Source organism: Nymphaea colorata, chromosome 9 (assembly GCF_008831285.2).
Source record: "Nymphaea colorata isolate Beijing-Zhang1983 chromosome 9, ASM883128v2, whole genome shotgun sequence".
Classification (NCBI taxonomy): domain Eukaryota; kingdom Viridiplantae; phylum Streptophyta; class Magnoliopsida; order Nymphaeales; family Nymphaeaceae; genus Nymphaea; species Nymphaea colorata.
In genome coordinates, this window is record NC_045146.1 from 12829202 (window position 1) to 12843989 (window position 14788).

General features: G+C 38.7%; 1 protein-coding gene across 1 annotated transcript; it reads right to left on the reverse strand.

Moving 5' to 3' along the window:
- Window positions 1-2486: 2486 nt before the first annotated feature.
- On the reverse strand, window positions 2487-8738 carry LOC116259783 (ATP phosphoribosyltransferase 2, chloroplastic-like). The gene is made up of 11 exons (XM_031637698.2): window positions 8284-8738; window positions 8124-8183; window positions 6618-6731; window positions 5540-5605; window positions 5340-5447; window positions 5114-5197; window positions 4060-4161; window positions 3845-3958; window positions 3598-3678; window positions 3060-3179; window positions 2487-2981 (listed from the first exon to the last, which is right to left on the reverse strand). The coding sequence occupies exons 1-11, from the start codon at window positions 8554-8556 to the stop codon at window positions 2886-2888; spliced, it is 1218 nt and encodes a 405-aa protein (XP_031493558.1). The 5' UTR covers window positions 8557-8738; the 3' UTR covers window positions 2487-2885.
- Window positions 8739-14788: the final 6050 nt, after the last annotated feature.

A 14788-nucleotide genomic window follows, 5' to 3' on the forward strand; every position in this document is an offset into this window, starting at 1 on the left:
GAGTTGCAGATAACTTCCAATATTTCCACTGGCCAAGGAAGCAAATGAAAAAGGACCCACCGTTTTGAGGCAGTATACTATGGCAAGAGTGGTATGATTGAATTGAATGAAACTTTTGAGCTTGGTAAATCAGATCATGGGGCACATATAAATATGTATATTATAGCAGTTGAGTGGGGCGTTTGTGCTTGATGTTCCAAAGGAATAAGCCGTATGTCAGATGAGATTTTGGAGGTCATTTGGTAGGTGGAGGAAGTTTCAGTTTCAGTACTGTGCAGAACTTTTCTAACACGAGAAGCAGAAAGAATAATGTGAGAAAGCTTAGGGGAAAACGTCACAGCTTCCAGAATGAAGCACAAGCTTTGGTGCTCCACTTATCATAATGAGCGGTCCTTGTTGGAGAGAGTCTATGCCTTAATTTTGTGGTTCTTGGTTCAGAAGTGTTTCTTCTTCTGTGGTACTTGTTTCATAAATAATGCATCATATTACACCAAGGGCAAAAGTATGCTAAGTGGGGTTAGAGCTTTTCATAAAACTCTGGAAATGGTTGACTGGCTGCCATCATTAGTTCTGCAGAAACAACTGTTTTGTTGACAAAGAAGAGCACTTTCAGAGGACAACTGAGATTTCTTCTCAGAGCACTGACATTTTCTAATTCCAAAAGATGCACCAACTTTTCTTCAATTTGGATCCGTCATGTAGTGGAAAGCAAAGCATTGGGCAGTTCCACTCCAAAAGCGGCATCTTCAAGACGATCAAAGTCGGACATGCTAAAAGTAAGATGGGCCGAGATAAATGCAGAATCTATCTTTAAAGATTAGTGCTACCACTCTGTGAAGAAGCACCCGGATCTTCTTCTTTTTCTTTTATCTTTTTGTCGAGTGGGGTATTGGTGCAACCCTGTTCAGGTTTACATCTCAACCACAAGATCCGAACAACTGATTCACTTTTGAACCGATGCTCCCCCAAGCACAAGGAAACAAGGAGGGAAAGCAGTAACAGGACAAGCTTGTTGCCATCAACCTGTAGAATCTTTTGTCAAGTTGAGCAGTACTTTCCCCGTTCGTCCATTGGTTTTTGGAACCACCTTCCATCGGTTTTGTTCATCCAATTTCATGATTCTTTTGAATTTTTGAAGTTATCCAATCTTTGCATCCAGGCATACCATTGAATTAGTGAAGAACGACATCTGTAATTCTCGAGAAGCTGACATGAGGCAAGATAAAGGAGAGGTGAAATGATTGACTCTTTCTAGGATAGGTATATAATAATCCAAATTACACCACATTACTTGTTCTATACGATCTTATGAAGCCTCTCCAACATGGATTTCAGGCTCAATCAAGCAAAAGATTCTCTTCATATAGGTTTGTAGGCTATAGGTCATCAAGATTGTAACCAAGTCTCACGTCACAGGTAGTGTTTCTTCGAGAATTTTAGAACAGAGGAATTTGTCGAGAAGAAGTTACCAGTTGGTTTTGTATAGAAAGATGACTCGATAGCAAGCAATTCAGTCTGCAACTTACTCAATTCAATAACCTGTTTAGATCAACAGTCAACTAGGGGCAAGTTTGGAGCCAATAATTGACTGCAACTCTATTTAACTTCAGTAACATCTTGTACCAACCGAGTCATTTCAGTCTTCCCTGCCTCTTTTTCAGTTTTAGTTGTCGATCTCGGATAGAAAAGTCAGAAAGGGTTTGACAGTTCTTCTGGCCTTGAGGTCCTTTCCTCCCCTCGCCTCCAGAGTCTAGGGCTGTAATGGCACCCCGTGAGGATTCCTTTATTGCGGTAATGAAGTCCGCACCATAAAGCCCAGTGACATAGTATCCATAAAAATCGAACTAACTAACAACATGAAACTTTCATGCACGACAACCATAAGAAAAGAACGAACAGCATGAAACTTTCATGCACATCAACCAGACCAGTTATGCCATGTCTCTTGAAGCTATTGCCTTGATCTTCAGGAAAGAAAAAGGATCCGACTGCAAATTAACTACGGGTGGAACTGTGGGTTGCCAGATCGCAAGCGCAAGTCGCCATCTTCCTGTTCTTCAGTGTTCCATTAATATCATTTTTTGTCGTTGCCTTCTTTCGTGAATCCCGATTATGATATTATTTAAATATAACAAAATTGAATAGAAGAATCCAATTGTTGCTCATCCGAGCAGTGCCAATACTTTATGTTGCACCAGGAAGAGTTTTTATTCAAGTTTCCAAGTTGGCCGAGTAATCACAAGATATAAGCCGACTCGAAATGGGCTCGAAACCTCAGTTTGACACATCCCACCTGCTCCATAGCCAACTTCAGTGTGTGCCACAGGGAAAAAAACTATGAACAGCACACTTGATAATGTGGAATATCGGTATATAAGACCGACAAGATTTCTGAAAATTCTCAATACGAAACTTTCCAAATCAACCCCACGCATAACATGTCATGCAAGAACCATCTAATCTCAGAAGTGAATACACGGTAGCGGTTGATCTGAACAATAGCATAGTTTGAATTTAATTATTCACGTCATGAATTCATTCCCTGTTCTCTGATCTCAAGCTTTTATGGATTGCCAAGCTAAATTTTACAACGAATGTCAAAACAGAACAACCACCAGCTTGGACTATCTAATTTCTATTGAGAGTTGTGAAACAATTGAACAGCTTGAATCTCATAATTTCCTTTTTGCCCCAGCTTCCTATGGCCTCAAAGAACAACAAAGAAATTTCACACTCGACTAATCATAAAGGACCCCAATAGCTGCTTCCATCGTTACATTGCATCCATCTACATCTAAGATCTCATTATCAGAGTCCTGTAGCTTTAACTACCGCCAAAAAAGGACCAGATAATTCCAATTCTCGTGAACGGATGTAACCGTGAATCAGAGTCCAAGTTGAGAAAGTAGCTTCTGCCAACGAGGTGTTTCCTCATCAAAAATGTATGTCAAGGGTGAAACCAGAACTCCACTACCACCGATCTGCATGTTACAAGTCCAGTGAGTTAAATGATACAAAAGAGAAGGAAACGTGTTACACATTCAAGATATGTTACTCACAGCTCTCAGCTGCTGAACAGATTTATAGAGTTCCTTCTTCGGTACACAGATGACAATGGCGAAATAGTCAGGAGAGACTTTCCCATCGCGCTTGCAGAAGACTGGACTTATGGTAGGGCCCTGAGTTGCAAATTGAAACGTCAGAGAAGGTCAGAAAGCCATCTTACTTTCTTCCATCCAAGGATGATCGTCCAACAAGAGAAAATGATGACAGAACCAACAAACTCTAAAAATGGGCAGACCACCTTTGTCCTATTAACTTGTAATCATAATTCTTTTTTATCTAATGGAATATTTTGTGTTATGCGGCTAACATGTAAAAATTCTAAAGAAATATTAGTTGCAAACGAGTATTTTTTGGCAATTTTGTTTAATTGTTCCATGGTAGACAGTATCAGTAACTGCTTGAAAATGACCAGATTATTTGTGGTCAGCACACTTGCAATTACGAAAGAAAATTTCTTTTTTTATGAACAGAAGTATAAATGCATAGTATGATAAAGTGGTATTATATCCTTTTGTTTTTATAGACCCTGACCTGCAATCCATATAAAGACGTCTGATTTAGAATTCTGTCAGCCACTTCCTCTGCACTTCCTCCTCTCATATTTGCAACCACCTGATATCCGCAGCAGTTGCAATAAAAGTTCTTTACTAATAGTAAGGAACACGTGAAAATGGAAAAGGAAAAAAACATATACATAAAGAGAACTATGGGTGCAAGTATTCATATCAGGGGAATAGACAGAAACTATAATAGGATAGAACCAGATCCAAGTACTTACAGTAAATTGACCAGTTGCCTTAAGATGAGCTTCTAATCTTTCAAGGACCTCATGCGTCGTATTAAGAACACCTTTCCGTTGGATTAAGGAACGCTTGCTCGCTACAAAAACAGCCTGCATTTTGCCTTTTCCATGAAGCCATTTTTCTACATTCATATAAAGTTTAAATAGAAAGGCTGAAAGACGCACATAAGCATAAAAACCTGTAATTTTACCTGGCTTTTTAGCACAATTCCACCTTCAATTTCTTTTAAATTGTTTTCACGCAATGTTGTTCCGCTGCTCACAAGATCAAGGATAGCATCTGCTATTCCCATCTAATGCGACATAAGGAACATTAGACAAACAGGAACAATAAGAAGAGAAGAAATGGCAATCTCGCTGTATAAATAACCAGAGACGAATGCATAACTTATGAATTCTCTGTTCAAGTTGTATACTACAAGTGGCGCATGACAGATGTTATTAGTACCCAATTCATTAGGCGTTCTGAAACTTCCAAGTGTACTACATGATGCACATAACTCTGTAAACGAAAGTAGTTCCCTCCCAAGTTAGCTATTATAATACTAAGGTGCACTTCAGTCTGAAGCACCAAGTTTGAGACAATTATTTGATCAGCTGCAGAACCAGTACAAATTTGTATTGGAAATGTACTGAACTAAGGACGCAAACAGTAATCTAGATATGGAATAGGGCATCTAGAGAGCACATGAATTCAAGACTGATTATGAAACCAAGTTGTCGACCGCAAACAGGGACTGGGAGGAACTCTCAAGATAGGCATCCTAAGTTGAACCTTAGTTCATAACAGTTCCAGTAAGAACAACAAGATTGACTTGCATATGGAACCGTTTAGTTCAGTCTCTTTTTACTTGATATTTACACAAAATAAAGTAGGATGACCATATAATAGAAATTTCCCACTGAAATGCCAACTTTCCTATGTCCTTGTTTCATGATATTTTCCCCAGGAATTGCATGTATTAACTGTAGATTTTTTATTTTTTTCATTTCAAGCTATCAATTTTACTAGATTGATAACTGTTCATTATCCTTTTCTTAATTCTGATTCCTGAGCATAAAAACGAACCTCAGCTATGAAACATGTAGGATTAGGCAAACACAAATTGGAAATGGACAAAAAGATGAACTTTCATACATCTCGTCCACATTGTCTGGCAGAATTTTACAATTCCCATCATGCTCCACTTTAAAATAATAAACAATTTCCTACAAGATTTCAAATAATAATTAACAGATTCTTACAGCAGGAGCAGCCTCCAGGGCACCATCAGCAGTGGAAAAAGATACATGCTGTAAACCCTTCTCCTTAAGAAATTTTGGTCCAAGCTGCAGAAAGGAATAGCCAGTGAACCTTTAAAGTTTTCCACATACACTACTATAGTGATAAGATGGAACAGAACGGAAGGAAGATAACAGGTAATTAATAAAAATCTAGATTTAAAGGTTCATGTTGCAACAAAAGACATACATAGTTAAAGCCAGTAGCAATACGCAGAGGCTTCTCTGCTGTCCATTGAGGCATCTGTCCTAACTCACTCAGAGTGTTCACGTTTTCAAAAATCCCATACATAGGAATCTGAAGAACCAATATATCAGTCAGTACTATAAGGAGCCATCAAAGAAATGTGATTTTTCATTTCAAAAAATCAAAAACACATATATACATACTGCAATAGATAAGTGACACTCCCCATATTCAAGATCTTCATGAACCATAACCAGGTCTTCATCACCCTGCAAAAACCAAAAAATATGCAACCAATGGTTCAGTTTGTTTCTTATAATAAATTTTGAGACTTGAAAAAAGAATTGATAGATTGTAACATGCCTGGATCGTGTTACTACTTTATGCCCTGATTCATAGTCTTTTTGCATAGTGATCCACTAGTGCTTAGTTCAGTTATTGTGTAGAGGCTATTACAAGTGACATTTAAGTCACATTTAACTCTTTAACTTGAGGACCAACAAACAAACAAGCACATTCGTAGTTTATAACATCCAATGCATGGAAATGACTTGAGAATATTCTCATACTCTCATGTCTATCTAAATTCATAGTAATTGATGTGTATATATGTCCAAGACTAGTTATTACCTAGTGTCCTGGTTCATAGCCCTAGGAGCAACCTCCGAGATTTGTCAGACTGAATGCTTGGCTCAGTTTTAAAACATGTTAACTCCAATCATAAACCACATGGACATATCAAACAAGGCACTTAATTGAATTTCCAAAACCCATAAATGATCTCCTCAGCTACCACGAGCCATTCCTCCTCGATACAATGCACACTTTTCTACCAGTTATGACATACATGCTAGATGTAAACCTTTTAGCTTTGGAAAATGGATGCTCCATGGACATCCACCAACCAGCATTCATCAACAAACATGACCTTATTCCTGGCCAATCTGAGAACCAGATTATGCATCGAAGCTGAAGGTATTGCCAAACCAAAACACTTGAAAGAGTATCCTACTAACATTGTCCAAAGAGAAACCAATTACATCCATGTTCTCATACCATTGATGCATTAACCTCAAACCAAATTAACCTGTCTCCGTGATCAATCAAATTTTCAGAAGAAAAGATTACGACATGACTATCTCTTTAAAACAAGAATATTGGAACAATAAATATTAATAAAAATATAATAAGAACATTTCTTGATCACGCAGAAGCTATTACTGGGTGAAAGATATACTAGTTCTCATCAAATTTATAACTGCTGCAAAATACAGACCCTACCTGCCCATATTCACAGACTGTATCATAACCAACAATTCCAAGGTCCAAGTCTCCTGAACGCAATTTCCGAACAATATCCTTTGGACGTTGAAACCAGACTTCTAAACCTGGTAGCTGCACAAAGTAAATGAAGTGTTATAAAGTCAACACGAATGCTGTAGTTTTGAACAGAATGATGATACAACTAAAAAGGACCATAACGGTGCACCAATAACGGTGCATCAAATGAATGTATCTGTTCCTGAAAGTAAATTAATGTACATGTTTATGAAGATAACAAGTGGGAAGCTAAAAAGCATGAAGGTCTGTAGCAGATTATTCAATTAGCTATCTAAGAATTCAATCTCAAAATGCTGTGTCAAGTCTAAATGAGCCACACAAGATTCTACATCATTTACACATATTAGGATCTCAGAAATGCACAATCATGATAACACCCTGGTTCCATGCATCTTAAACAATGCAATAAGTATGTCAATATGTACGGTTTGCCATAATCAAAAACAGAAACGTGCTCCAAGTTTGTGAACACCAAGATTAATGAAAGCAATCATGTAGGTCAAAATGATAAATTAACCTTCAATTATGTTAACTAAATAATTTTTTCTAAGGCTATAGTCTATGGTTCTTAGGTTGCCTTCGATTGTGCAAACAACTTACAATCATGGTCAAGTTATCCTCGTCTTTTAGGCGAGTGACATGGCAGAATCAAACAAAAAAGTAACACACCCAGACTTTCTTTCTTTTTATCCAACAATGCAGATGGCAAAAGACAGAGCCCAAGGGGTCCAACTTTTGATTCTCTCTCTCTCTCTCTCTCTCTCTCTCTCTCTCTGTACCCTGTTCACAGGCCACAACCCAACAATTCCAAAAGTCAGAGCCCAAGGGGTCCAACCTCTCTCTCTCTCTCTCTCTCTCTCTCTCTCCTGTTCACAGGCCACTGCCACCATCGCCAAAACCATGTAAGAGATCTGCATTCAGTGTCTTAACAAGTTTATCATACTAGTTATCATGTTAAAACCAGATTCGTAACGCGGGTTTAGTGTCATCCAACAGATAAGTCTGCACCAAACACAAAATGTCAAGAATAATAGAGCAATTTTGACATCAATCTATTACGCATTATCTCCACAGTTCCTACTAAGTTTGCACCTTACTGGGTGTGAAAGATAAGGGAAAACTAATTCCTATCCGAAGACCATGCCAGGCGAATTCACCATCAATGTAGTTCAAGCATCATCAAATGGGGAGGACAAACTCTCCCGGAACAAGAAGGCAATTACTTTAGAGTCTTAGACACGATCTCACACGAACCTAGTAGAATTGGTAACAGAAGTATAACAAGGTGGTGCTCCTTTAGCTTGCTAATAGCACTATCCAAATGCATCTATTATAGAAGGGTACAGCGCCACCAAAATCCAAGCAGATCTGACGTCGAAACGAACTAGAAAAGAGAAAAAGAAATGAACCAATTTAAGAGATCTGGGTAATCAAAGAACCACCAACCAGTGGAATGTCGGCCACGTACTGCCGTGGATTCACCTGCCGGACGGAGAGTTGACAATCCTTTCGCCCACAAACACGGAAAAAAAGGGAAAAAAAAATCGTCAATCCAAATGAAGTACGAGAGAGAGACAGAGACAGTGACAGAGACAGAGGGAGAGACCCTGAGAAGCTCGAGAGTATCAGCCGCCATCCGGCCCTTGCTGGGGAGGCCGAGACGGATGGCACTCCTCTCGGTCCGCGCCCTCATCTCGCCGACACCGTTGCTCACTGATACGGTCGTCGAAGCAGCCGACGAACAGACTACGAGGAAGTGAGCTCGCCATGACCATGACGACGAGACGGGGCAAATGGAAGAAGACCGCTGCCGGAGTGGAACGCCACAGAAGAGAGGAACGGACCGCACCGACGCAGTTGGGGCTGGGCAGGAGGCCATCACACCGGCACAGTAATGAGGACGGGGGCTCCGACAACCGGAAGAACCTCCCTCCTACCACTCTCCTCCTTCCGGGGTTGGAAAATTTTCACTGTCCGGCGGCGCAGTACCTTTTTGTGATTCTTTCAACAGGGTTTCTGAAATTTTGGTGATTTGAGTAGGGAAAACATTTCTCAACATTATTTTCTGCTGCCCAATTACACTCTTATCGATGGGCTAACGATGTTTTTTCCCCTCAACAAAAGTGTCGCTGTCCTAGAAAAATACAGAAAATGGTTTCTTTTCTAAATTATGGGCCAAGAAAAGAAATCCTCTATAAACTATGTGATCCAGAAGAACATCGACTCACAGAATGGGTATATTCTGCACGATCCGCATTTCACAAAATCATTCCTTTAGCTCCTGTTTTTCAGGAGCTTTCCTGTTGTCACTACATTGTTTTCTTGTCTAACTTATGCAAACTTTCTTTGGAAAAAGTTTTCCTTTGCTTTTCTCCATCAATCTCTATACAAGAATAAATAAAAAAACTCAAGTAAGGGATTTGTTCTATTAAAATTTTGTCGTTTGTCTTGAAAGCTAGCAAAATCTTGTCCCATTTAAACAAAACAGTAAAATTTGCATAGAACCCACCTCTTGCTTTACTCAAAAGTTCTCCAAAAAGCAAAAATGTCTGCATCATGGTTCTCGCAAAAAATCGAGGCAGACTTGTAGCCGGTGTCGGCTCCCAGATTGCACTGGATACGGTTGCAAATGAATCCGATCTCAAACAACCAGATATGTACATCATATATAGCCTTGAAGTTCTCAAACCGCAGCTAGATATTGTTAAACTTGAAATTAGTTAGATAAGCAGATCCTTACTTAAATAAAGCGCCAATAAGCAATTCTAACCATGTATAACTTTTCATTTACAAAGGCTCCACATGTTACGCCTTATCCTAAATATTGTTAGAGATAAGTAATACTAGTTGATGCGAAAATACAACATTCGATTTGAAAATGATGCAATATCAGTTTAAAGTATGTGTATATTATCATACGATTAAAAATTAAAAATATATTGCTAAAAGCATTATGAATTATTGCTAAAAACACTATAAACTGATATTGTGTGATAAACTCTTGTTGATGGTTATATGACAGATTAAATTTTTTAACCGTATATATGGGGTTAAGAAGAAAAACTGTGTCCTTTATTTGACTTTATTATTTAAGTAAATAATTTCATAAATTGACAAAATGTCATTCGTTTCTGGTTTTATAAATCATTGTAAACATCTCGCGTGACATTTTTCACCGAAATGACCATATGGGTGTGGTTTTCACGTCAACAACGTGTAGAGTTTTTTTCTTGGGTGGCGTGTAAATAGGATTTTATGAGGACAGGAAAAAACAAAAAAAGAAGAACTATATCATCTGTATACCTTATTAAATGCGATTTCATGAATTCTCCGTTTGTCGTATAAAACCGATTCTTGAATTCTAAGTGTTCAATCGTAAGCTCTCAGAATTATTTTTTTTATATTGTATTAGCATATTTGTGTGTGTTTTTTAATGAATAATTAGAAAACGAGTTAAGACTCGTCGAGAAGGAAATAAATTAATGAGTTGAATCAAACAGAGTATGGAGCTGTTATCTGATTGACCAACTGGGTATTGGTCAATCAAGAAGCCGATCAGGTTCAGACTTTGCGCATACAAAATACAACATTGAAATTCAAATTCTTGTACCTTATTTTGCCTGCCTTGATATTAAATCTCTCTCTAAAGGTCAGATGATCGACTCTGTAATCTCGCAGGGGCTAACTCTTCGATTCTCAATTGCTAAACTGCTAAAAGACTGCTTTTCCCTGATCGTCCATCCCTTGTCTGCCATTTTTCAACTTCTACCTTTCCTTTCTTGAGGTTTTCACAAAACTTTAAAAAAAAAAAAAAACCAACCTTTGGACTTATACCATTGCAACGACCAACGAAAACTGTCAAAATTTAGATTCAAATGTCCACAGTTATCCAGCTTATAAGTCCTATATACATATATCAATTCCTAATTAGTTTTGGGGTACGAAAATCGCATTCCAGTTGTTAGTTTTATGAAAAAGATGCTTACAGATACAAATTCTTTTCTCTGCCAAGCATCTAAGATTACTTGTGATGTGACTTTAGAGTGGATGTCTCCAAACCAGAGAGATAAAAAATAGAAATGAAAAACTAATGAAATTAAAAATAACCATTAAGGTAGTTAATTGTGTTAATACTGGATGACCGCTCACATGCGCAGCAAGCAAAGATCCCTCTGAAACTCCACTTAAGATTATGTAAGGTATGTGTCTTTCCAATATATTGTGAGATACCCACTTCAATTCCAACACATGAGACCTTGATGTCCAAACTAAAGAGGATGATTCATTACCATGCAGGCAATATACATATTAGACTAAGATCAATTAGTGGCATAAACTAAAAGATGCTGGCCATGCTCACTAGGCAGATTGCATTACAGAAACTGGTGCTTTTTCTGCTGCTGATTCAAAAACATGACCACATCTAACATCTGGATCAACAGTGTTTTGTCAACGCTCATGCAACATGTCACAGGATCGATCCTGCATTCAAGGGCTAGGACCAAGGCCAGTATGAAGATCAACTACACCATCTTCTGCTGTTGCTGCTGCTGGTTCGACGGCAGCAGCATCCATGCGGCTGCAAAAACGAAGGCAGAGTCGGTTGCAGAAGAGATTGCCCATATGGAGCTCGCAGTTGTGGAGGCATTTGGCCGTGCAATCTCTGGTGCTGCTGCTTGGGCTAATGGCAATGGCAACCCCTGTTAGCAGCACCAGCACAAGCAGAAACGCACAGGATCCTTTTCCTCCCGAATTCATTTCTGTGCCTCTCGCCTCTCAAACAGTCACACAAGCACATGCAGAATGAGTTAACAGATAAAAAGGGGGAACGTGGGCAGGTTGCAGAAGACACGTTCTGGTGTTTCACGTGAACTGCATGTTTTGACCGAGACTCCATGGACGCCATTTTTGCACTCTGACATGAGAAAACCAAGAAAACAGAGAAAGGGAGTGACATTTGGAAGCGTTCTGTGCCCATTAGACAGGTGGTGAATTGGCGATGCTTCATTCAATCAAATGAGAGCAAGGTTCCACGTGCATCTGATCCAACATGTAAATTTAGAAACTAAAAAGGATATCAGTTATAAATTAAATGACCTTTCTCTTCTTGAGCACGCATCGCAAAGTAGCATGAAGAGCAATGAGAGTTTGACTAGTTCGCTCGAAGTCGTCCAGTACCCTCTGTTTCACAGAAGGAAAAAAGATGTTAAAATTCTTGTCGTGTAGTAGAACTCCTGGAAATTGAAGAGAAAATCAAACGCAGAAACTGTGGACTATGAGTTGCGTCACTGATGAGCATTTCCCACGGAACTACCGCCAGCAATAAATGGCGCAATTTTAATTCGTCCGATTTTCATTCGGGTCTTACGTGGGTAGTGAACCATCTTCAAATCTAATGCCCCTACTTTTTATATCAATGTGAGTAACAACCATCGGAATCCAAAAAAAAAAACGAGTCATTTATGTATTACTGCTCCAATCAACTATGTTATTTCCCTTGAAATTAGAATTTTTTGGTTGACATCTTGTCTTGCGGCCCCATGCCCCATGTAACACATACAAATAAAAAGTTAGGATAATCATGTGGAGAACTTGGCTTCTCGTCTGGTGGCGGGGAGGTTTGGATCCTCATTGCTCATAAATGGTGCCTTTCTTTTGTGCAAACACAAGCGCAGAATGCATAAATTCCTCGAAGTCCATTAAGATTAATACGTAAGATATGCATCTTTCTCACACTTACTTTGTACCCACTTCAATTCCATTTGGCCCTGATAGCCAAACTCTTGAAGAAGATGATCACAGTGGCGGTACACATATAAGACTAAGATTAACTATCGGCATGAACAAAAAGATGCCGGTCATGATCACCAGGTAGATTCAAGGGGTAGAACCAAAGCGAACATGGAGATCAGCTGCTGCTGCTGGCGGTCGCGGCATCGACCATGAGGCTGCAAATGCGTTGGCAGAGTGTGTTGCAGTGGATAGGAGCCACATGGAGGCCGCAGCTGTGGAGGCATTTGACCTTGCAGTCTCCGCTGCTGCTGCTGCTACTGCTTATGGCAATGGCATCAGTTAGGAGCACCAGCACAATTAGCAAAAAGGCAGATGATCCGCTTCCTTTTGAAAGCATCCCTTTGAACAAGTAAAGGGACAGGAAGAAAGAAATATATCTTCAACCGATTGGTTCAGATGAAGGAACAATTCTTGGCTACTTATTTATTCAAGTTACAGACTTCAATGTTAGAAATATATCTTCTACCGATTGACATTAATTGTATAAATAAATGACAAACATTTTATCTATTCAAAAAATCTTAACAGAAGATTTAAATTTGACTTTTCTCGTTGGTTGTGCACTCTAGCTCTCCCCGAAAACGAATAAAAAAAATAAAGTAGGTCTTCACTTGCAAAAATGAAAGTGGTTGGAGGATCTTAAAATTATTAACTGTTGATGCAGGCGAAAATCATAAAATCATGTGAAATTTAATGATTTTTTGATCTCCAACTTAAGCTCAAAAAGTTGGAAACTCGCGGAAGATGGGTAGAAAGAGACTTAAACGTCAATTAGCTTGTTAAAATGAGACAATATGTGTTTCGGCCTAAAGGGGCTGCACCTACACCGACTGAGGAAAAAAAAGCATTTGCCTTGCTTTCTAGTTTTAAATCAGTCTTCATACATGTTTTTATTCAAGACGTCATATTAAGAAATAAATCTACGACAGATTGACATTAGTCATAAAAATAAGATAATAATATAGTCTACCAAGAAGATTATAAAAGAAAAGTCTGCATTGATTGTTTCCCTTGTCGGAAATTCTTACACACGAAGGCGCACAAGCGCAATAACCTTAGGTGTTCCACAATATTTTATTGCATAGGTATGGGCCCCTTCATGGAAATGATGCAAGGCTAATACCGAGGACCATTAGAACAGCTGATATGGAGCTTGGGTAGCCTAAAATCGACGCCTGTAATAGATTGACCGGATGATTTACACAAAACTCTGTTTTTTTTATCCATTCTAAATGATAAGTAGTTAATTTTTCATGTGCGCAGAAGCGGCATTAGCTATCCACATATCAAAGGAAAATTTGCTCAATGGTGATCATTTATTTTTAATGCAGTGATGTTTATTGATCGCAGATACTCGAAACAGTGTAATAGTTGAGTTTGAGAAAGAAGACCATAATAATATTTTTATTTTCTCGAAAGAACTGTCATAAATATTTAAATTTTCAACGATGTATCTAAACATAGGCACCAAGAGACAGCTTGGTGCAAGCTTTTAAAATTCACTGATGCAAATATCTCAACAAAAATCTGTTTGCACTCAAGTTGGTTTTGCATCAATGATGGTATACGGTTAGGTTTATCTTGAATAATGGACGAATTCCAACTACCAACACTTATACGGACAAAACCAAGAATACGAAAAACTCAATGGCATGATCTAAGGTCTTCATTTTGACATCCTGTGAGAAAATCCCTTTGTTAGGAATATGTTTCACTAAAACAGAAGGATCATCAGAGTCGGTGTTCCTTATTGTCACAGCAGATCAGAAACAAACTTTCACCAACAGCAATTTAGCGGTACGACGATAGCAATTGTTGCCTTTCATGGTATCCGAAGGTTGAAAAATGTTGGCTTTCACAGAACCTATTGATAATAAAATTCACCTTATCTAATGCAGACTTTGCATTAGACATTATCTTTCTTCAATAACGCCCATTTTTGCTCCTCAACACAGTCTGCCACGAAGCAGATTTTACTAAGTTCTTATCTCCGATTGCAGTTTATGTCAATAAATCTTCTAAGGTACTTATGCTAGTGATGGAGCCCGTGACATTTGAATGATGCCACAGTCGCTTGTCATTAACACGATTGCTGGATCAAAATTCATGGAATTATTGGATCAAGCCTGAAAAAGTTGCAGTATAACAAGATCAGTAGTTCTTTAGTGGAAAGCGCCCTTCACGGCTTCACCTCCTCCTATCTTGCGTAACACACGAGAACAATGGATTCAAAAATTGTGTCATGTTTTAGAGCACTCCGCAGCCCAGACAACAGCTCAAAAAAAGGAAAACAGAACAGGAGAACGTGGCCTTCTGAA